General features: G+C 41.1%; 2 protein-coding genes across 7 annotated transcripts in view; both read left to right on the top strand.

Moving 5' to 3' along the window:
* CAPRIN2 (caprin family member 2) overlaps window positions 1-9,995 on the top strand; it is a 34,137-nt gene extending 24,142 nt beyond the window's left edge. For 3 of the 5 annotated variants that reach the window (XM_051784524.1, XM_051784527.1, XM_051784528.1), the window contains 6 exons: window positions 305-457; window positions 3,429-3,612; window positions 5,232-5,417; window positions 6,697-6,797; window positions 7,523-7,589; window positions 9,076-9,995. In XM_051784524.1, the coding sequence (XP_051640484.1) occupies window positions 305-457; window positions 3,429-3,612; window positions 5,232-5,417; window positions 6,697-6,797; window positions 7,523-7,589; window positions 9,076-9,644 (1,260 nt within the window). In that variant the 3' untranslated portion in view covers window positions 9,645-9,995. The remainder of the gene's footprint in view (window positions 1-304; window positions 458-3,428; window positions 3,613-5,231; window positions 5,418-6,696; window positions 6,798-7,522; window positions 7,590-9,075) is intronic. The other 2 variants (XM_051784525.1, XM_051784526.1) reach the window with 2 other exon arrangements.
* A 7,338-nt stretch (window positions 9,996-17,333) lies between these two features.
* The window catches only part of IPO8 (importin 8), a 48,792-nt gene continuing 42,198 nt past the window's right edge, over window positions 17,334-23,927 (top strand). The window contains exon 1 of one of the 2 annotated variants that reach the window (XM_051784529.1): window positions 17,334-17,695. In XM_051784529.1, the coding sequence (XP_051640489.1) occupies window positions 17,612-17,695 (84 nt within the window). In that variant the 5' untranslated portion in view covers window positions 17,334-17,611. The remainder of the gene's footprint in view (window positions 17,696-23,927) is intronic. The other variant, XM_051784531.1, reaches the window with a different exon arrangement.

Consider the following 23,927-nt stretch of genomic DNA (forward strand, 5'->3'; position numbering starts at 1 on the left):
TACTGGTGGGAAAAATACCTAATGTCTCTTTATTGTGAAATTATTGCAATGAATGGTATGTATAGTAGCTCATAGGCACATTTCACTTAATCAGCAGAGACTGCAATAGAAGTACTGTTTGCTGAGGATGCACAGCAAGATTTGAAATTGTAAGCAAAAGCTATTTTGTAGCTCTACTATGTCCAAATGTCATCCTGTAGAAACTGCTGACTTCTGTCAGTCTAGGCTTTAGAACAAATTAACTGCTTCTGTTACTGCCTGATAATTATCAAGTGACCTTTCATTACATTTGTTCTTCCCCCAGGCAACTATTCCCCTCCCAAGTGAGCCACAGTCACCATTGCCTACTTCAAGCGCCCCCATGTCATCGGTACCACCAGCGCAAAGCTTTCAGTCTCCTCCTGCAAGCAGCAGTTCTGTCACAATAACAGCAGCTCCCTTTCAGGCTATGCAGACTGTAAGTACACAGCTTGAGGCCACTCAAAAATAATTGACAATAATGTTAGTAACTTGAGACTAATGCTGAGGAGCTGGCTCTTCTTGGTATGGTGCAGAACTTGATAGATCATTCTGTTTTAACATTGAAAACCTGGGTTAGAGCTCTGCTTCTCCAGTGCTTTCAGAACTCAAAACAGATCGTCTAAGAACAGAGATCGTAGTTTTGCTCTGTATAGTCCCAAAATCTAATACTGGGATATGTTAGTAGCCTCAAGGAACTAAGAGGGAGAAGTCAGGCCTGGAATGAACAGATTTATAGCTGTGCCCCAAGGTAAGGTTGATTGTACTTACTGTTCTTAGGAATAGATTTCGAATAAAGACTACACGAGAGAGAGAACTGTGAAGTACATAGCTGTTAGGACAAAAAACTTTCTGAAGCCTGAACTTATCTTGCTGCTTTTTAAACAGTTTCCTTCAGTGGAGTAAAACTCAGTCCACTGGAATCATAGAAAATGTGTCCTTGATGGAGACTGGTGTTGCTCACTATCCTATCTTGTTAACAAGTAGTTGTGTTAACAATATACATGTGTAGGAAATAGATCCCACACAGTCTGAGTTGTTTATTGCAAATAGAGAACACTAGTAATGGTGTATGGCCTGAAAAAAATACTATCTAATATTGCTACTTCTGGTAATCTGCAGTGCAGGCTTAGAGGGGTTCACAGGAAGTCTCTCCATTTAGTTGTTAGTGTTGCCTTCTCTGTACTTAGTCTTATTTACTCCTCTGATACCTTCTTCAGAAGATGTTAACCCTTCATTTAATGGTCTTGCTCAAAAGAAAGCTTAGAAAGAAGCCATTCTGATTCTCCAGAGGTGTTTTCTGTTTCAACAAATGTGCCTGTGCAGTTCCACAACTTGTTGGACAGTATCTTCTTGTATTGAGACATGTTGTAGGGTTTGGTAGAATACAGTAGCTAATAACTGCTCAAAGCACAGGAATTAATAACTAAAACTTCAGTGACATCCTGATGTGGTCTATGGTAAAATCACTGCATTGACTTTTTCTGCTTGGTGTTCTGTATGTGTAGAAGAGTTTCAAGCAGAACCTACCTCAGAGGTGCAGAATTTTGATACACATTACAAATAGGGCAAGTGGTAGGGAGATGGTGCTTTCTGAGCTGGATCTATTTAAATTATGCTGAGGGGATAGGTGGTGATTTTTCCTGAAAGTGGTGAAATAGTAGTGTGCTATGATCAAGAATCTAGAGTCTTTTGGGGACCCAGTCTATAAGATAAGCATCTGTCATGGTATAAATATGGAATGTTGGTCTCAGTCATTCTGATTGTCTGTGTTCGGAGTACTTTGATCATAATAGTACCACTGAAAGTTCACTTGAACTAATGCCATGTTTTCAGATATGTTAAATGTTCAAGATTTCTCTTGGGATTTTTGGGTAAGCCTAGCAAACATCTGTCACTAAATTGCAAGGCTGTTCATTCCTCTTGTAGTGGTAGCAGCCTTTAACTTTCCAGTGCAGGGTTTTCTTGTTCCCTACATTGCTTAGATTCTCTTTGCTGCCAGGAAAACACAGCCACTGGATTTGAGTAGAGAGTCAGGAGTCAGACAGTTCCTTGCCAGATAGTGGTATCAGTGACAGTAATGCAAGTATCTGATTATGTCCTCAGCTATCTGAACAATAAGCACAATGGCATCAATAGGAAGCTTAAAGGCAGACCTGACCTGTAGCCCTAATCCTATATTCAAATTCCACCTGTAACTTTCACTGTAGGAAAAAGTAGACCACTTGCTAAAAATACTTCAGGATGTGGGTGTTGACAGCCTGACTGCACAGCATCTTCAAATCTCTTTTAGAAAGTGGACTGCTTTGGATCATTCTTTTTTTACCAGAGGAAATATCAAAAATTAAAAAAGAAATCAACAGAGCCTGTTTCATTTTACAGTGGTTCAAAATTTATACTCAGCACTTCAGTATCATGAGGAGTTTTTGTGCTGACTCCCTCTTAGAGACAAGACTTCGTTTCTTGACCCTAGAAGTGTGTTCATTTCCTGCTTTAATTATAGAGGCTTCTGAAAATGAAAAGAATTGTCAAGCTGTGAAGCTGTTCTCTGCATCTAGCTGTAGTTTTACCCTGGTCTGTCTTCGAAGAGTTTATAGTCTTGGGAAATGGTCAGATACACCTCTAGACCTGGTATCAGTACTGCTGATGGTTCTTTTTGTGAAATTTAGACCCTTTTTACTTAAAATATTTTTTTTCCTTTTTGATGTCGATAGTAGTTGTACTTTTGGCAGCATCATTTCTGGTAATTTTGTATTACTGGTTATAAAGCAATACAGTCACTGGAGTGAGTGAACTCTGGTTGATTAGATTAAACTATCGGTAATATCTGCTCACCATGGTACTGCCCAGGCTATAACATTTGACTTACAAGACTGTTATCTAGGTTATGTTTACTCTTGGGAACTTTTTAAATGAGTAGGAGAGTTGAGGCCCAGTCGACTGAAGGGGCAAAGGCTGTTTAGTGTGGTGTTTGATTGGAGAGTAGTGTTATATCAGATTCCAAGACATATATGAAGACCCAGATTCTTCTCGAATATATCTCCTCTCACTATAGGCTGTCCCAGCTTCAGGGTGAGCTGTAGGACAGGTGAATGAATTTAACAGGATTTCCCAGAGAAGGAAAATAGCTTATATGGTAGCTGTTCAGTTGATTAAGTACTGCAGCTATAGTCAATCAAGCTGTTTATTGGGGAGTAGCTACATAAACAGGTGTGTGTTCCGTAAGTTCACTGAGAGGGAAAAGGATGGGTTTATGTACAGTATTTTCGATTATTTCTAAGAAACAGTTGGTGTTCTAGGAAACATATGCTAAAAAGCATATGGATTTGAAACACAGTGTAGCAGGGTGGTGGCACTAGGCAGAGACTTTAGCTGGTAGTGTTAAACACTTGTCTTCAAATATGTTGTAGGTATTTAAAGTGAATGCACCACTGCCTCCACGTAAGGACCAGGAAATTAAAGAGGATTCTTCGTATTCAGCAGGATATAACCAGAGTTTCTCTACAGCAAGTACACAGACTCCTCCTCAATGCCAGTTGCAATCATCTCATGTTGCAGAACAAACCTCTCTTTCACAAGAATCTCTGTCTTCAGGTGAGAACTGCACTTGGGTCTGAAATTCAAGTAGACTTTAAATATCTTCAGTGTATAATAGTCTTTTAATTCATTATCATGTGCTGTGAGTTCTGACAGTGAAATTCTTAACAGATGCTATATAAGGGTTTAACATGAGGTTTACATCAACTCTAATGTAGTCAATAGTATATAAACTTAATTTCAAAACTGCTAGCAGGATGAAAAGCTGGTTCAAACTTGTTTCTCTACTAGATAAATAGACTGTGTCACCTACATGCCTGAATTTCCCAGTAGGTGAGAAATTCAAGTATGTAGTGATACTTGTCAGTCAAACAATCGCTTTCTTGGAATTTAAGCAATGATGAAATCCTCTTATTTGGAACCATTACTTTGGTCTCTTGTAATAGTGCTGTGCTGGGACTTGCTAAGTAAAAAAGTTGGGGTAAGTTTTCAGTCTGACCTGAGGAATACTGAACTTAGTAAGTGGTCTTGAGCTGTTGTATTCAACACAAACCTGACCTGCTTGACATTCAGATAGTGCACCAGGTGGATTTATGTAGCTGACACTAAATTTGACATGGTACTAACCCCTAAATGTCTGAAAGAGGTTTCAGGATGAAAGAAAGCAACAGCCAGGGATCTGTGTTCATAAGAGTATCAAACCAAATGACTCAAGGTCATTTAAAACTGCTGTTTTTCTGCCAGAGTGATTTTTCACATGACTTAGAGTAGAAACAGACTGATAGTGTGTAAAGTCAGTGAGACACATGAAGATTAAGAACTCAAAGAACAATATAAATATAGAAGTCAGGAAAGCGTATTTAGCTTCAATACTCCTTCTCATCACTGAGAGTACAGGTGATCAGCTTTCTGTACATATTTTGATGGGAATCATAATTTTTTTGATTAGCCTTGTGCAGTGGCTCTGCACAGACCTCTCAAAAGGGTTTATACTGTGGCTCTGGATCAGTTTTAAGCTTCTTGGATCAATTTAAAACATGGTCCTGTGGAAATACGCTCATGATTGCAAAGTCTGTATCTAAAGCTAACCACTCAACCACTGAGTGAAAAGCATTCTTGAATATGTCTTGCTTGGGGCTGAACTGCCTAATAACATGTGGTAGGAATGTCTGTTGAAGAGACTGAACCCAAATATCTGTTTTCCACAGTTACCTTATTACTATCCAGATAAGACTGAGTTTATCTCATCATTCTGAAGGATGTCAATACTGAGGTGACCTAGTTTATCAGATAAACCACTGAGGTCTTGCTAGTAAAACAGTGTTGATTCCAAGTGACAATTCTTAATCAAATGTTACTTGATTTTAATCTAAATTGGGCTTTTTCATGCTGCTAGCAAGCTTGTTTTCACCTATGCAACTGAATATTGCAGTTGTTGAATGCATTAGAGGCTTACATTGACAGCCTGGGCTCTCAGTGGCTTTAAACAAGAATTACACTCTACAAAACTAAGGAAGGGATCCCCACTTATTTCAAGTAATGGAGGGGCAGAAGAACAGAATATTCAGAGCAGCTTAATCAGTCTCTGAACATCCTAATGCTGCCCTTGCTTCTAGGTGTAGTAACTTATTTCAGTTAGAAAAAGCTTTAAATTCATCTGTGCCTTCTGTTTTAAGCAGTGAACTATCAATCTGATGGAGCTGTTCCTGTTAGCAACGGTAGCCTTGCCTTTTATCCAGCACAGGCTAACGTTATTCCCAGACCCCCTCAGCCTTACCTTAACAGTCGTGGGTCTGTCAGAGGATCTGCTAGAGGTGGAAGGTCACTGGCTAATTCATATCGCTCCCCTGGTGGCTACAAAGGTATGTCTGTGTTTACTACCACCTTAAAATTTGCTGTACTAACACTGCAATGTGATTTAACACAACGCAGTATTAAATTCAAGCTCTGTATGTGAAACTTCTTAAGACCAGACTTTAAGGGCAATGTGCAAAGAACAGAGTCCTCTTGTAGAATTCAAGGAAGTTCATTCTTACTTGTGGTCCCTGTACTTGAGATTCTCAGGTCAAATGGCAGAGCAATTTCATAGCCTTCTTAATTATGAAGATAGAAACTTTCACTAATAGGTTATTAGATTATCTAATTGTATGGACTCTTTATTTCATTCACTGTTCTGAACTTTTTACCCACTTCTATTCTTTCTCTTGGCATCTGTCTTGCTGACAGTCTGGGCAGGCATTTTTCTCATCAGATGTCACTTGTAGTGTTTGCCCAAACCAAGATAGTCTTTGCTTAGCACTGCTGACTTTAATATTACCAGCAGAAACCAGGATGGGGGACAGGCTCCCAGTAGTGAAGATCCCTTCCAGATTAAAAACAAATTGAAGAGTTATAAGAGGAGGATTATTTGGTCTCTGCAGACCAGTTGCTCTTTTGCTGCAAGCTGAAGTATTACCGAAAGTTTCAGCTGACTTTCAGCAGATACTGACTTAAGGTTGTTGGTAGCTGTGGTCTATTCCACTTTCAAGTGGAAGGGCACTTAGTGTGTGATAGTTGCTTCAGTTATTGCGCTGAGCCTGCTCATACCTAGTAGGAATGTGTACCAGATGAGTTCTATAGGTCTAATTTAACAGCATTTAAGGGTTTGGTGGTGTCTGCTATGAGATTGCTTGCAGTCCTCTTTGGTATTTAAATAATAGCTTAAGCTAATACTTTAAAGTAATGTGTTACTAGCTCAAGAGGCAAATTATTATAGTAGCATCTAAATGTATGACAGTGGTAGTTATGTGTAATAGCAAAAGTAAGTATTTCTTAATTCTCCATTAAATCCTGTTTCTGTATCTAGCAAGTTTTCAGCTGTTCTGGGAAATCCCATTAGTATCACAGGCAATTGTTAGGGTCTGTTAATATTTTAAAACATGCAATTTTGATATATCCACAGTGGGTAGTTAGGAGTAGCTAATGAAATGCATTTATTAAAGGAGTAGTAAGACTCTGTTCCAAATTCTGAATTTAAGAATAGCTGTTTTAATGCATAGCTTAATATGCATAATTGCCAAATAAAGAGCTCTAGTTATATTCTGAACCTGTAGTGTAAACCAAACAATGACTAATATTGAATAATCAATGTTATTTGAACAGGTTTTGATGCTTACAGAGGTTCACCTTCAATAACTAATGGCAACTATGGCCAGCTTCAGTTCCCTGGTAGAGATTATGCTGGAATGCCATATTCTCAGAGGGTAAGTATTGACTTTGTTTTCAGTAGCCTTCCAATGCAGAGGAGCTAAGTCTTCTAATATGATAATTTTTCATAATCTTAACAGGTGAACTATTTCTTACAATCTAGATGTTAGTTTTGTTTCCTAGGCAAAACTCTTTTTTTGGAATGGTAGACAGCAGTTGAATTAAGTCAATTCAGACAGATAACACTTCTGTACAACAGGTTGAATTTTAGTCTGAAAGGAGTCTTTGAAATGCAAACAGATGGTAAATAAGATGTTGTATGAGTCTGTTTTATTTCTTTAAAAGTTGGTACACTAAAACGACTTTGTAATGTAAAATAATGAACCCCTAAATGGACTAGGGGTTATGCAAAATACCAAATAAGAAGTAAGAAAACAAAGGTTCTTGATGGGAGGAGAGTCTGTGAAGGTCTTCTCTACAGGCTTATGGACTTCTAACAGACTTGAGGTTTGAAGGTTCACTGAGTTTGCTCAGTGAACTCAATTGAGTGCATAGTTCAGAAGCTAATTTGCATTAAACAAGCATCAAAATAGCTCTTTAATTTTATACAAGCTGTTATAGAAGTAAATTTTCCATGGTTAAGGCTGTTTTATCTGCACCTTATTTCTAAACTCCATAACTGCTTATTCTAGAGATTAAATTTGTTGTGCAAAAAAAAGCATATTTGCCTCACTTGATGTCAGATTTGCTTACAGCCATCTTCCTAATTCTTCTCTTTTAGGATGTTAATTACCAGCAGTGCTATAAACGAGGTGGGATAACTAGTGGTCCTCGAGCAAATTCAAGAGGTAAGGCTGACATCAGGTTCCCAGTGGTACATGGATGTGCTTGGGTGTAGCAGCTGGGTGTTATGAATAGTGTGAAAAACAGTACACCATCACAACAGATTGATCTTAGTGTGAATTAATTGATCTTAGTGTGAGCTAGGTGGAAGCTTGAGTACTGTTCTTAGACAGCATTGCATAGCAGCAGATTTAATTTCACTGTTCTCAGGCTGGAGTCTTCACGTATCAAAGTTCTGGCACAATGGTACCCTACTGAACTGCACAAATAAAATTACTAGGAAAACACACATAGGGTGGTTCTCTGTGTTCAGGGAAGAAGCATTTAGCTTTCCCTTAATTGTGTTTTCTCTTGATTCTGGATAAGATATCAGATCCCAGACACTTTGTAAGAGAACTTTTTCTATGAAAAATAGTGTGTTTGGTAATACAGGCTTATTCTGTACTTCTGTGGTGCAGTATAAAACCTAAAGAAATAAGTAAGACTAGCTACCTGAAACCAAGCACAAAATAGCATATATTTTGAGAAGTTGTAAACAAGACTATTTAATCCTACTGTATGGGCTGGAAAAAGCTGGACTTCTAGTGCTACGGGTGAGAAGTGAGATGAACAGTAGCTGTAGGTCACTACTTTAGAGAATAAAGGGAATTTACACCATATCATGGAAGCTGTTTTAGGATGAAGCAGGTCATCTCTCAGTTTGAGGGAGGATTCATAGAATATATATCAGAAGAGAACTAAATGAGATGGTGGTTAATTAACAGTTGACAGAAGTACTCATTAGCATTAAGATGTCATAGCAACTTTCCTTAGTTTCACCGATTATCTTTTAAGATGTTGCTTTCCAGTGGAAATAGCAATGGTTTGCAACTTGAGTGTGATTGTTTTAAATTTCTCAGATCTATTAATGGTTTCATTCTAGACCCTTTTAACTTAGATACTGGAAAAGATTAAACACTTCATTTTGGGAAATGTAGTGCAGAAAACTTTAAGCAACTCTAGTTTGTCAGGCTTAAAATATTCTAGCATCATAAGTTAGGGCTAGTAAAGATGCAGCTCTAGAAGAATGGTGTTGAGTAACTTGAAGTAAAAATTCAGATCTTGAAGGTGACTAAATGACTACTTGGCTCTAACTTTTGCAATTTTTTTTGGAAATTACATTTTTTTCTCCCCTCAGAAGTTAGCATATGCTTTCTATGCTGATATATGTGAAAAAGTAAAGCTAAAACTATTGCAATCTACTGCCCTCTCCTACTTAGGAGTATAAGAAGTAACTGCTCATAGCTAAGTTATGTCCCATGTTGCTGAATGCAAGTGTGATGAATGTAAACCAGCTTCAAAGCTCTCTTCTCACTGAAGTCCCTTAACTTGCTGTGGCTGAAAGACAAACCTGTCACAAAGCCTGCACACTTGGTGCTTAAGATTACGCCTGCAGGCCTAAGTGTAACTTCGGTTTATGATACTTAACGCTGTGCCAATGATTTTTAACAGCAGGGTGGAGTGACTCCTCTCAGGTGAGCAGTCCAGAACGAGACAATGAAACCTTTAACAGTGGGGACTCTGGGCAGGGAGACTCCCGCAGCATCACCCCTGTGGACATGCCAGTGACGAGCCAAGCTGCCACCATCCTCCCGGTGCACGTCTACCCGCTCCCGCAGCAGATGAGAGTCGCCTTCTCTGCTGCTCGAACATCCAACCTGGCCCCTGGAACTCTAGACCAGCCCATTGTGTTTGACCTGTTGCTGAACAACCTTGGAGAAACTTTTGATATCCAGCTTGGTAGGTTCAACTGTCCGGTGAATGGTACCTACGTCTTCATCTTCCACATGCTGAAACTGGCTGTAAATGTTCCGCTGTACGTGAATCTCATGAAGAACGAAGAGGTCCTCGTGTCAGCGTATGCGAACGACGGGGCTCCTGATCATGAAACAGCAAGTAATCATGCAGTCTTGCAGCTGTTCCAGGGGGATCAGATCTGGCTACGTCTGCACCGGGGAGCCATCTATGGAAGTAGCTGGAAATACTCCACCTTCTCGGGATACCTCCTTTATCAGGACTAAAATCCAGTGCGATGTTTACAAAAGAGCTGCTCCAAACACCTTGGTGGAGGGGGGTGGGACTAGCTTTGCACTTACTACTGACTTTATAGAGGATATGTGGTTCCATTATTGGGGGGAAATGATGGTCCTGTTGTGCAAGGTGAAATCATGGAGTTGGGGTACTGAATCAGCACTAATTTGGCACTTTATCAGTTGTGATGTAGCCTTGCTAATAAAGCTGTGAATGTATATTGTTTGCACTTACCCTAAACTGTATTAATGTCCAGCTTACTACACTATTGATTGCCTCAAGTATGGGCTATTCACAATGCCTTGTTGTGCCTCAATAAAACAAGTTAATATGCATTTTAGTATTAATCTTGCTCGTGGTTTCAATTTTAAAATATATCACTGAGCTTATACCTGATGTGGGAGATACATGAATATTATTGCATAGAACTGATCTTCAAGTTTCAGTAGTTCAGGGTAATCTGTGTTTAACTGGGATTACTTGTTTATTTAGTTCCTGCTTGATGTCCTCATCAAGTGTTCCCTTGATCAAAATGAATTCAAGATTTAATTATATACCTTCTTTCTTTTTAACTGAAAGGCCAAGAAATGAAAAGTGAAATGCTACATACTTAATTAGGACTACTTATTCCATATACATATCCTGTCAAAATCTAACATTGTCATAGCATCAGTCCTTCAGTAGTGGTGCAGTTGAAATTCTTAAACCTCAAAATACTCAATGAAGGGCTAGCTCACAGTGTTATTCAGTTCCAAGATACTTTAAAGTTAAAATTCACCCTTCTGAAGCATAAATGTGTATTGCTTCTCTCACCCATGAGACTTGAATCAGATTGTAATGCAAGTTATCTCCTCATTAGAGAAGGCTGCTGAGGAACTTTGTATTTGAAACCTGCTGCTTGCAATTTAAATCGAACCTGAACACAAGTGCTAGGAAGCATTTCTGAAATTCCTTTCTTGCAGCTATTGGGTGGTTTGACCAGCCTTCAGCACTCCCTTGTGGCCTGAGGATTGAAAAGACATGAGGTATGTCCTTGTCTGAGCTGCAGTGTGTCAAATACTATAAATAATTCTGATGTTTAAAATGGTAATATGAACTAGTAAGAAGGTAGGTCACTGTCTCTTCCTCCTTTGAAAAGCTTCAGTAGATTGTTTTAGCAGTCAGAAGCACTTTATCTGAGTGTACTAAGGTAGCCAGTGCACAAGCCTGACTGGTATATCTAAGGCTGAACTAGAACTATACAAAGTGAAGGCATCTTAGCTATCTGCTTATTTAAATAAAAGTAAACCCCTAAATTTAATAAGTTTCAGACCTGATATAAAGCTGCTGTTTCTAGGTAACTGGTTTCACAACTTCAACTTTAAACATTTTGCCCTTGCTACCATGCAGGTGCCAAAACAAGTCTGGCATGACTTCTGACATAAAGTCACTGACATAAAGATCCTGATTTTGTTCCAAGCTCAGATTTGGTTTTCATACAGATTTTTTAAATGGTGACCATACTTCAGGTCTTAGTTTAATTCCTTTGGCAAATTTTGAGTTGAGATATTTAGGTAGGATAAGCTTTAGGGAATTTAATTTTTAGCACTACAAAAATGTCAAGCCTTAACTATTGTACACTACGCCTGTATTTTGTATTTTTAAACACATTAGTTCTGACTTTAGCCAGTGAAGAGCTCTTATTTCTAGAGCAGTCAAAACAGAGTAAGTGGCAGCTTAGTTAGCACTTTTTCCTCAGAATGTTGAACTCTCCTTGTAAATTGATTGAGAAATATGGTAGGCAGGCAGAAGTGGTAAGGTAACTTTGAGCTTGCAATAGCTTTGCAGCTGTGGCCAGACAGACTTCCATTGCTTTTTTCACAGACCTACAACAAGCTTTTTTTTTTTTTTTTGTTTTAGACATGTGGGGCATTGAGTCACCCTTCTCCCAGGCTGTCTCTGATGGGACTGGTAAATAAGTGAGCCCTATTGTGTGTACAGCAGGGTATCCCTTGCACTTCAAACTGCTTTAACGTCAGTGCACGACTGCGTGGTGGACCCACGTTACCATTTGTTTGAGACTAATCTTCTATCTCACTGGTAGTTCTAGCAAAGTTTATCTTACCTAGTGTGTCTTTAAGGTGTCAGAGATAAACATCTTACTTTCAGAACTGGTTGTCCATTTGCATAATATGGATTTTCAAATCCCTAACTAAAAAGAGTACAACCAGAATTGTGTGGATATGATGAATCTAATAACTGTACTATTCCTTGATAGTGAACTTGACTGTAAGTCACAGCTTCTCAAAAACATAAAGCTTTTTAGGCCTTATCAGCCTGAATTAGAATAATCCCTACAGTAGCAGCTACTTTAAAGTAAAATATCTTGTTTTCTCCTGATATGTTTTTATTTAACAAAATACAAAACTTGGACAATTCTCTTCCCTTAGAATAACTAAAAATATGATTAATTTTATGCTATGGGTTATAGTACCCTTTCATCTATAGCTCTTGGTTTTCACTGTTTCTAGTCAGCTGTGAACACAGCCTTTGCCAACCTCTGCTACAAAAAGGAGCATAAGCACAACTGAACAGGTGCTGTCATAAAGAAGAAGCTTTCAGAGCAGAAGCAACTCAAAAGGCTGTTACTGAACCTCAAATGCTAAGGCTGTGTTTAAAAAAAATACTGCAGAAGACCAAAGCACCTTTTTTCTGCACCAATAGCTGGCCAAAGTCCAAGGGCAGAAAACTTGTTATTCTGGTCTCCAAAACATCTAAAAATGTGACATCATGGTTTTCTATGATGATAAACACCTAGGGTATTGATAACTCATCCTTTATGCTTCTAGATGAATACTTTTTGAAATCTTCTCAAAGTATTTCAGAAGATTTCAGTGCATTTACTGACACAGTTTTAGTCTACCTCAGAATGTCCCGACGAATGGCCTAGTTCTTTATTCTGCTTCTGGGCAAATCATTTAATAGGCGAGTTTCACAACTTGAAAATACTTGAGGTAACACTGCATAGACTCCTGTAAATACTGTCTGACAGCACCTTTTTCCTCAGTAATTGTTAAATGGAGTTGCTTGAACTGTTGCATTAGGAAAAATACCCCAACTGTATAAGAATGATAGTCAGGTCTAATTAAAACATACAAAGGGGCATCATAGTTCTGCTAATTTCTTTCTGCTGTCTTGCTTTGTAAATCAGATACCACCTAAATTCTCTCCAGTTTAGTTCTCTTGTGTGTCCTGCTAAAGATAAACTGTAAGGGTAAGGAATTAACACTATATTTTGATTTGGAATGAGTGAATTTCCATGTTTCCTTCTCCTGAGGCCAGTGAAATATCGGAATTACCCTGAAATGGGTGGTTGTAATGGTTTTGGCTGGGAGAGAGTTAATGTTCAGAGTAACTGGTATGGGGCTCTGTTTTGGATTTGTGACCAAAGCACCGCTGATAACACAGCAATGTTTTGGTTATTGCTGAGCAGTGCTAGCACAGTGTCAAGGCCTTCTCTGCCTCTCATACCACCCCACCAGCAACTGGGCTGTGGGTGCACAAGGAGTTGGGAAGGAATACAACTGGGACAGCTGATCCCAATTAACAGAGAAGATGCCCCAGACTCTATGATGTTGCTCTCAGCAATACAAGCTGGGGGAAGAAGGAGAAGGGGGCATTCAGGTTGCGGTGTCTGACATCTGAAGTCACCATTACACACGATGGAGCCCTGCTTTCCTGGAGATGGTTGAACACCTGTCTGCCCATTGGAAGTGGTAAATGAATTCCTTATTTTCCTTTGCTTGAGCATGGCTTTTGCTTTAGCTCTTGAACTCTTCTTATCTGAACCTACAAGTTTTCTCACTTTTGCCTTTCCAGTTCTCTCCCTCATCCCCCTGCAGGGGCGTGAGCAAGTGGTTGTGTGGGGCTGAGCTGCCTGGTTGTGGGGTTAAACCATAACAGGTTTCCTTCCTAGAGTTTTCAAAGCAGTAGGGTACTAGTACTTCTGTGTTGTTGTTTTTTTTTTTTTTCCCAGGCTATGGAAGTGAGGGGACATCACAAATAACCTCCCAGAATTGCCATGGCTGACTGCCTGCAGCTAGGGAAACCTCCATCCTGCAGGCTGCAGTGGTGGTGCAGGGAATGTCACTGCTCTGTTGTACTGGTTCAGTTTATGCACCTTTTCCTCCTTGACTGCTTTGTTATCTACAGCTGCTCCAATGAAACAGTCAGTGGGGGTGATTGCTTTGGAATTTTAACTCTGATCAAAGGCTTGTATCTGGAGGACTGGAATACATTTATCTGCTGCAGATCATCCTCGCTAATTCTTTATCAAATCTATACATGTTTTTTGAGAAGAGTGCTTGGGTCTTGTGGAGGATATGAAAAGTCTGTTGTGTATTATAATTGGAGAGATACAGTACCATAACCAGATAAAAATGAGTTAACTCCAGTCAAGCACTTGTTCACAAGTCCTTGATCAACTTAATTTCGTGTCTTGTCTCCCAACTATAGACACTCCTGTTAAAAATGAAAAAACTTATAAATTTGTATCCGTGGACTGAACATTTCCAGGTGGTGTGGTACTTGAAAAATAATATGATGAAGTACTAACCTAGCTGGATAGGTATGAACCTATCAGTTCATACATCTTTTGGACCTTAGATGACTAAGGTTTGAGATGTGGCTGGTATGGAACAAAGGCTTTATGCTAAGTACAGATCTAGTCACTTTGTCATTAGTTTACTGCAATGAAGTAAACCCTATATTGAAAACAGAGGATCACTTTTAGCCTGTAGCACATCACACAAAGATCATTTTCTTTCCATGAGTGTCTGCTGTTAACTACAACTTAGAACCAGATGCTGTCGTAGAGGAACTCGGTTGGCATGATAAGGGAGCTGTTGTTCTGTGCCAGCAGAAAGTGTTACACGTTGTGTTCAGCCGAGACTCCACACACATTTCTAAACCACCAAAAGTCAAAAGACTAATTCCAAGTAACCTGCAATATGTAAGGCTTTTCTAGTTTTCCTCCACCTCCCCAAGTTCTTGAACTCAATCAGATTATCTTGATGACAAGTCTGTCAGGAACTTGGTCTGATTTTTGTTGAAGTCAAACTTGCATTGCTTTAAAAATCTTTGGTTTCAGCACCTGGGTTTCAAAATAAGATTGTTTGTTCTAAATGCTGTATAAAACTCTTGTTATAGTGCACCTGGAATGTTTTGGAGCTTTAAAAAAAAAATCTTTGCTTTCCCATATCTCAGTACCTCCCTGGTACTATCTTCCTTTTCCCCCCCCTGTACTTGTATGCTGGCACAATTTTGATTTAAATTTTTTGATTTCAGTTTCTTTGTATATCACTTGTCCCTTTCATACTGGAACTTCAATCACCAGCAGTTAGAGAGCGGACAAGCAAATCTCAGAATTTTACCTCAGATTCTCTATTTGCAGAGTAGCAAACCAAATTTTAAAAAACCAAATAAATAAAACCCAACCATTCTAATTGAGTTCTAGATCTATAATTTTGAAGTAGGTCAAGCCTAAAGCATTAACAGAATCTTTGCTCTAACAATGAGTTCTTGCTTCTAAGTAGTTACTTTCATCCTGAAGTTTTTAAAGTTACATAAAAATATCTCAATTAATGACTGAACTTATTTTTAGAATAACATAGCCATTGGTATCTATGGAGGTTCATGTTGTACAGAAAGAAGTACCAGGCATCCAGAAAATCCAGCACACGGGTAGACTACAATGCTTCCAACAATAATTCCGCAATTAAATCACTGCTGACATATTACAAAGAAAATAAGCATTGTTGAACTGGATGTTACTTGATTTGGAGACTTGCTGGCATTGCCTCATTGATGTCTATGAGCACAAAAAGCAGACCTTAAAAGCCAAATCTCAGGTGTAAAATCTCTTCCACTTTTTGTGTAATCAATGTTGTGTGTTAAAAGTGCCATTTTTACATACAGGTAGTAAGTGCAGTAAAATTCTAAAAACCATTTGAGGAAGATATTAAAACAGCCTTTAAGCATGTTTTGTTCTCTATTGATATGTTTTTTGTCACCAGCTCTGCGAGACTGAAGTCCTTCAACAAATAAATTTCATACCTTTTAAGTTCTCTCACCACAGATGAATACACAGAAATGGAATGAAACAGATCTACTCTCAAACTGTCCATAACATCCCGTTTTGGGAAAAGGGAGTAGAGAGAGAACACCACAAATCCTTTAAAGTAATTTCGTTTGGATATGATATGTGATCCAAGATCTTTGAAATTGGCAGTTTCCACTGGACTAGTCTTATTTACTATCTTAACCAAAATGAGAAAATAACAAAAAATTGCCATAGTTAACGATTACATAGTTAACATACTTTTTACACTAACATTGTTTTTGTTTCTATTTTATGATTACAGAACGTATTCTCATCTCCTTTTAAGAAGAAAAGGAAAGGTGAATGAAAGTGCCTACAACTTCGTCCTGGATGCTGTAGAGCTGTTGTTACTGGAAAACAGAAAGATAATGATCAGGTGTTCTGCAACACTTCAAAAAGTGATGAAAACCACAAGAGAGCCCAGGATCTCCAAGTGCTTGGTAGGTGCAATTCATTGTTACAGCTCGATTCTTTCCTAATTAGAGACAAAGTTACTAAGGGACAAATTGGAGGCTTTTTTTAATTAAATCACCCTAGTGCCACCTGCTTTAACATCTTCCTCTGTTTATCCTGTAATTACAATGAACAAATAACATGTTGTCCCATTGTATTCTTAAGGCACCAATATAATGGGATGATCTTGTAATTGCCCTTCCGTTTGACTCTTCCTAAGCACAGCAAATAGCCTTTCTGTTCTTTCTAACAGTTCATCACACGTCTCTGGTTTGTAAATGTTATGTAAAACATCACCTGCACAAGTAACCAGAGTATTTGGCTCACCAAGGTCATATTAGTCATGAGGTTTTTCTGGTAACTGCACCTTTGATAGACATCTTTCTTAGACCTGCGCTGATGCTTAAACCTTACTTTGGTTCACCTGTGTGTTCTAGAATTTAAGGGAGAAACAGGACGACAGAGGTGGAGAATCAGGGTGGGTCAGGTGCTTGAGTTAGAAGTGTTAGAGGTGGTGTTTGAAGTTAGAAGTGGTGTTTGTGTTTGACAACCTGAGGGGTAAGCACCTTCCACCCACTTTCACAGCATTAACATAAGCAAACCCTTTTCAGGTTTTGCTAATCTACGTAGTGATGAGGACAAGTATCCCACGGAAACATGCTCAGCAGCGCAGTAGTGTGTGTCCCAACTATGCATTTTAGGAAGCTCCTGGCAACAAACTTCTGTCTTCCTGAGCGTTGAGAGTCGTTCTTGTGCAGCTGCACGTCCTTAGGCACTTGGATAACGCCGTGAACGATGCCAGTTCTTCTCCGTGGAACTGACACCACCCTTCAGTCCCGGGGTTCTCGCTTTTAATTCTTGTGCGAACAACTCACGAGGCCGCAAATACAGAACAGCCAAGCCCGGCATGCACGCTGGAAAGCTGTCTAGAAAACTGAGTAAACTGTGGAGAAGGAAATTTGGGGGTTTTAAGTCCTAATTGAAGAATACTCCGCGCAGGGGCGCGGCGGGAGGTGCCCCCCGTGTTCCGTACAGCAACATGGCCGCCCCCACGGAGCCACGGTCCGCAAACCCCGCCCACCGCGCGCCGGCCCGGCCCGCTCTTGTCCGTACAACAAGATGGCGGCCACCTCTCGCCGACCCCTTCCCGAAGCCAGAAGGCGGCGCCGCGGCCGTAAAGCGGCGCCCGCTTCCCGATACCCATCTGTCGCAAACCGGTGAATGGCTGTGGCGAGGGGCCGGGGGGGGTGCGGGACGCGGGCCCGCGCTCGTGGCACGGGGGGGTGGCGGCGGCGCTAGCGGCGGCTCCTCCGCCTCCTCTGCCGCCCGGGGGAAGCGCTGCCCGCCGGCGGGGGGGAGGGCGCGATGGATCCCAACAGGATCATCCAGGCGCTGAAGGGCACCATAGACCCCAAGCTGCGCGTGGCCGCCGAGAACGAGCTCAACCAGGTGAGGGGGGGGCGCGCCCCGCGCGCGACACGGGGGCGCCTGGCCCCGCCGGCAGGGGCGGAGGGCGCCCCTGCCCCGCGCCGGGACCGCCCGGGACGGGAACGGGACGCTGGGATGGGGGAATGGGGGGCGGGCGGGTCGCTGCCCGCGCCCGGCTGTGCTCCGGGACCCCCGGAGCAGCGCTCCCCAGGGCGGCAGCCCGGCCCTTGGCGCGGCCGGGGCGTCGCAGCTCGGTTCTGGAGGGGGTGACATTGGTGTGGCCCTGCGGGGGTCGCGCCCCGGCGCTCGCAGGGACGGGCGGCACTGGCGCCCGGGGCTCCTGCTGTCCCGTTCGGCAGCGCGGCCAGTGGAACTTGGAGGAGGGCGCGTTAGATTTCGTGGGCAGTGTTGGTCGCGGCATCCCGCAGTTAATCGTAAAATATGTGGAGTTGAAAAGGACTCATCAGGGTCGAGTCCAACTCCTGTCCCTGCAGAGGACACCCCAACAATCCCAGCATGTGCTTGAGAGTATCATCCAAACGCTTCTTGAGCTCTGTCAGGCTTGGTGCTGTGACGACTGCCCTCGGGAGCCTGTTCCAGTGCCCAACCACCCTCTGGGGGAAGAACCTTTTCCTGGTGTGAAAACCTTTCCCAAGTGCAGCGGTACTACGCACTGAATCAAAACTCTGACCGCAGACTTTGAACAGCTGAGGAAAGAGAAAGCTCCCTTGTACAGCATTAGCAAAGCTTTAACCCCCGTGCTTCGGTGGAATATTTGATCAGTTCTATAGGAGGACTTGGGTTTTTCCGTTCTATCGGTGTGATAACAAAACAGGCGCTGAGCATTGGCTGTCAGGAGTTACGGCTGCTTCGGGATTGCTCCTCTGGCTTAGTTTTCTATTTAGGCAACTTAAAACTCCTTCTGAATTAGATACAGCTAATCCTTGCTTTAGCAGTTGGTAAGGTCCTTTAGTAAATCAGTGGATTAAGTGCTAGACATTGAGAATGCTCTTGGGAATAGTTAGATAAGGATGCAAGACGTTTTTTCTTTATTTGGCATAGTTACTTTAAAAGTTCATCGGTATTTATTTTTATCCCTACTGTTAAGGGCTGAGAGGGAAATCACAAATATTTGTCAGCAGCCTGCTGCGTGTAAGTCAAAACTACAATACAAGCTACTGCTACTGCAGTGTTCTGTTGAGAACAAAGAGGCAGCTCTCTGGGTTCCTGGGTCCTGCTCCTAATGCTGTTTTCACATCACCAATAACTACTGTGAAGCTCAAGAACAGTTTTGAAAGCATTTTGAGAGCTGTAAGATGTTTTAAATTCGGATGATGGAAAGTACAGTTCTCGTGAAAGACACAGGTTTTGGATTCAAGAGTGCAAGTAGACTTATTGAGAACAGGTTGAGATGCAGATCTTTCTTTAAAATAGTTGACACATTTTTTCCTAACTATTATAAAGAACGAATCTCGACATTAAGACATAGCTATTTTTGTGTAGGCTTCCTGTTATAAATGAAGCACAATGTATCTGACTGACATAATGTGCTGATGCCGTGCTGGGTTTGACATTACTCCTTGGATGAGAGGAACAAAAGTGCTCCCAAAGAATGTTGCTTAACGTGGGGCTTTGACATCTTGAAGCTTTTCAGTGCTTTTGAAGCAAGACTTCAAAGGGATGTCAGACTCCCATGTGCCTGATGATGGTGTTGACATGTCATTGTGTCCCTGCAAGTGCTGGATTCCAGATGCTGTTCTAGCATTTATCTTGTTCTAGCAAAGGAACCGATCCACCGACCAAATAGAAAACTCTCCAGCAATAGGTGCCTGAAGTGGTAAAATAAGAACAGAACAGGGGTCACCTTTATTCTGTGCCGTGGTTACAGTGATGCTGCTCCTGAGGCACACTGATGGGTGTTGGGGTAAAACTTGGCTGTGTTAGCCCATCTGCAGCGTACATTGGCATTCAGGTTTGAATCCAGGTAGTGACAAGAACTTCCCAAACGCTACAAATCCTACTAGTCCACCAATATAGTGCCCCTCTGTGGGTACCTCTTTGCTTGTACCAGTACTGAGAGTCCTTTAGGACAGTATCAGAATGGTCCCCACTCCATAGTTTGCTTACAGTGTAGAGCACAGGGAATGGAGATTAAATGAATAAAAGCTTTTCTACCTGTAAGAAGTCCCAGCATATTTGAAAATGCTTCTTTCTCTTCTGTATGTTCCTATTGCATAAAGATAAAGGTAGAGCCAAATCAATGAATTTGCTGTCTGCCTTCTAGATTATCATCTAACTGCATTCAGAAATAGAATCAAGATTCCTTTTTTTTTTGCCCTTATTATATCTACTGTAAGGCTGCTTGTGAGTTTTCTTCCTCTTGCAGCTAGAAACAAGTGTTAGTTTCCAGGCAAAATTAGTTTATGGTCCATTTATATCCATTTGTGGCAATCTCACTTCTTAACTAGAATAGGTTTCTTGGTACCCTCCCTGACATATTTGTCAGGGGCTGATCCCTGGTGACCTGTTTTCCCAGCCTCAACAGGCAATATTTCCTTTGCTGTGTCATAAAACTGAATTTATGAAATCTAATAATAGGAGAGCACAGCTTTTCCCTGTACTGGTTTTCCTTTGAATTGATCTTTCCTGTGCGACCAGGTTGCTTTGTGTTTGCAGCGTTCCAGAAAATCTTGTGCTCAGTGCCACTAATATCTCATTAGGTACATCCCAAATCTACAATTATCTTCATGTCCAACATCTACATATTTCTTATCACTCAATATGACAAAGTCCCTTTATCTTATGTTTGTTCTTTACTAAGAAACCTCAAGCTTTTAGGAGAGATTCCTGTTGTTCTTGAGTCTCTGACCATGTACTTTGTCCTATTACCCACTCCATTTTTGTTGGTGCAGTTCAAAAGATCATTCAATTCTTTATAGGATTTTCTCATCTTTTTCCTTGCTTGATGCTGCTTCTGAATCATCAACAAACTTCACTTCTCTCTGTGATCTGAACACAACCGTAAGTGTGGGATTTGTTTGAAATCTGATTCTTGCTAAACTAGAGCAGTAATTTCCTGCCAGCTCAGTAATCTCTGTCATGTAACTGCTGTCATTTCCCTTTTGGCCTGTTGGTTTTTGAAGTGTACACATCTTTCCATCTTCCTCTTTTTCTTTTGCCCCCCTTGCCCCACCTTTTTTTCTTCAGCTCTGTCACATCATAATCAGTGTGCACTTTACGATTGTATTTGTCAATCACACTGTACTTACTCGAACAGTCAGTTGTCATACCAAGAAAGATACTCAGTTTTTGTGCATCCTTCTTCAGTATCTGTTCTAGGCTATTCCACTAGTTACATGTGTCTCATGGACTTCAAGAAATTCTGCTGAGTTCATTTACTTATTTATTTATATTAAGGCTATATGCTGCTTTCATGTGCCAGTTCTTAGAGTGCTGTGGAATGTACTGTCTGATTACTGAACACACAGAGTCATTTCGATTCCAATTCAGATAGGATTTCCATACAGATTTTATGCATTAATCTTAGCTGGCCCAGTGTGCTGTAATACATTTCTTTGGCCTGTAACAGAGGGGAAAATAAGAACACAGTTGCAAAAATACAGCTGTTTGTTTTAATATTGGGTAGTAGTGACATAATTTGGCTTTGACAGGAACTGAGTAGCAGCACTGGAAGAAGTGTGAGAAGATTCCCAAAAGCAGAGGAGTCCAGAATAAAGTTTGACTTCCTTCTGTATCTTTACATGTTGTTTGAGTGGCTGCCATAGTAGGCAGGGATCTTAAGGCTGTTCTGAAAGTGGCAATGAGCACCTCATGAGACCTACAGGAAGGAATTTCAGGTATTTGTATTTAAGACCAATTTTATGAGGAAGTTGACTTGGATGATTAGAAAGTGGAGTTTCATTGAGACTGGATAAATTTGACAGCAGAATTAACAGAGGAAAGAAGCTCAGGTAGGTTCTTATACATGCTTATTTTCACTGTGTGTTTTCCCCTCCCCACACAGTACTTTGGCATGTAGGCAGGGAAAGAAGAAAGTGTCTTTTGAAGCTCTAGTTTGTTTCAACAACTGTCTGTGACTGACATGTAAAAAAAAACGGGAGAGAAAAATACTATTAGCAACTGCAGAAATATTCCCAAGTGTGACAAATACTGATGGAATTTCTAAGTAACGCATTTTCAGTACACAGCAAACAGAAAATAAAACTTGGTAAACCAGGTAGTTGAGCATTTGGATCAAATGTATTTAAGCCTTAAAATAATCTCTGTAAACAGTTAATTGCTTATGAATTCAAGATACAAATTTCTTCTGCATTTGTCTTTGCAAACAAAGATGTAGTGCCTTGTTTTTTCAGCAACTTTTATGTGCCATAATTGGATTCAGAGGTACGGAGAAAGTGATGTTTACTACTGGTTGAGAAGAATGATCTTGGCTTCACTTGCAGAACCTGAGGAAAAGCTTCCAGGTGTCCCATATCCATTGTCCTAGAGTATCCTGTTGTTCTGCAGGGGAAGAGGCACCCTTCAGTGCCATCCTGCACTCAGGCACTGTGGTTGCTGTCAGTGCAGTGGGAAGGTCACTGACAAATGCGATTCTGGAGGAGTTACTTGCTGTGGGCTTTAAATGTGACAGCAACTGAGACACGAGAATAACTCTTCCTGAGATGAGTGTATAATGTGTGATCTTTTGAGGACTGGATCTGTGATACTGTGGCAGGCCAAAGTATATGTTAGGCCAAAGGAGGACCAGAGTCCAGAAAGCTGTACAGCTGCAGTGCACAGGTCTTGAGACAGTGGACACAGGTGGAACAACGTGCATGGGGACATGAGCATCTCTTCTCCCTTGCTGTAAATTTACCCAGTTGTATCTTCCCAATGCTATATGCCTCTCTCAGTTTAGCTGCTAGCCTTGCACGGTGCTGTTTCCCATCTTCTTAATCCCAATGGAAATTAAATGACATTATTTTTTTATCGTAAATGCTCTGAGCTGTGATTCTTACAAGAACAGTCAGGATGTGTTCTACACAGCTTTAAAATAATTACTCTTTATAAGTACTCAGTGAAAGTTTATTTTTCAAAAACTTCCACTTTCTCCTTCAAAATAAATACATGCCCCCATGGATCAGCACCTTCACAGAAAGTTTTACCAAATCACAGCCATGTGGATTCAAGGCAATGTAATTATTCACAAACTGCACAAAGCAGCGTACTGTGTTAACTGGAGTTGTGCTGAAGGTCTTTTTCAGCCATCTGGTGCCTCCCTGCGGCTCCTGGGCATGGCTCTTCAAAATCAGCAGACAGTTTTCCGTTCCTTCTGTGGAACTGATGACGTTCCTCCTCTCCTTTTGTTAAGGTGCAGCTGCAGTGATACAAAGAACTGTCTGGCTGAACTCACCCAGCTGCAAGGTCTCTTCCTTGTCTCTTTCCATTTCCACAGTGCACACCTGACAGTTGCCCTCGTGGGATCTGTACAGCTTTACTCGCTGGTGTCCGGAGCAAGGCAGGGAAGGGATAGTCCCAAGATCACAATTAGCATAGCAACTAAACAAATGAGAATGTGCTGGTATAGGAAAAATGTTGCTGCATGCAGCTTTTTAAAAAGTCCTCTGTTCTAAAAACTGCAAGCACCATGTGGTTTTCCTGACCGGGTTTGTTGCTGCACAAGTGAGCAGGATGGAATTTGAGCTTCACAAATACAACAGAATAGGGTGTCTTGTTTCTAAAACGGGCTCACGATCTCTGTTGATCTCTACAGCATTTGTGTTTCTAAGAACAAGCAGTAAACAGAGCCGTGTAAAAATCTGAATTATGGCCGTGATAACAGTATGGAATAGGAGGATTTGGTGGGCCCTGTGATCTCCTTAGGGGTGGCAGTATGTGAAGTGTAAAGGAACCTTGCATATCCGTGTGCCGGTAGGGATGGGACCCCCTCTGGGACATGTGCGTACCTTCTGCGTAACATGTCTTTTGTCACTCCTGGCGCTTGCTGAGAGGATCTGGCACACAGGCCAAGTAACTGCATTTGTGTATATCCTGGCAAAACTTCAGGGACAGCATTTGTACACCAGCGCAAGTGGTACTAATAAAGCTCCCTGGAGTGGTGCTGACTTTAGTGTGGACTCAGTAAAAACTGTTTGGACAGAGAAAGGGAGATAATAGTGTTTATCACTGTGTCCGCCCTAAATGTGGTACTGGTGGAATTACAGCAGGAAACCAACAACAACAAAACAAGCCC

Source organism: Manacus candei, unplaced genomic scaffold, assembly GCF_025592945.1.
Source record: "Manacus candei isolate 608988 ecotype Guabito, Panama unplaced genomic scaffold, ASM2559294v1 h1tg000018l, whole genome shotgun sequence".
In the NCBI taxonomy this organism is placed as follows: Eukaryota; Metazoa; Chordata; class Aves; order Passeriformes; family Pipridae; genus Manacus; species Manacus candei.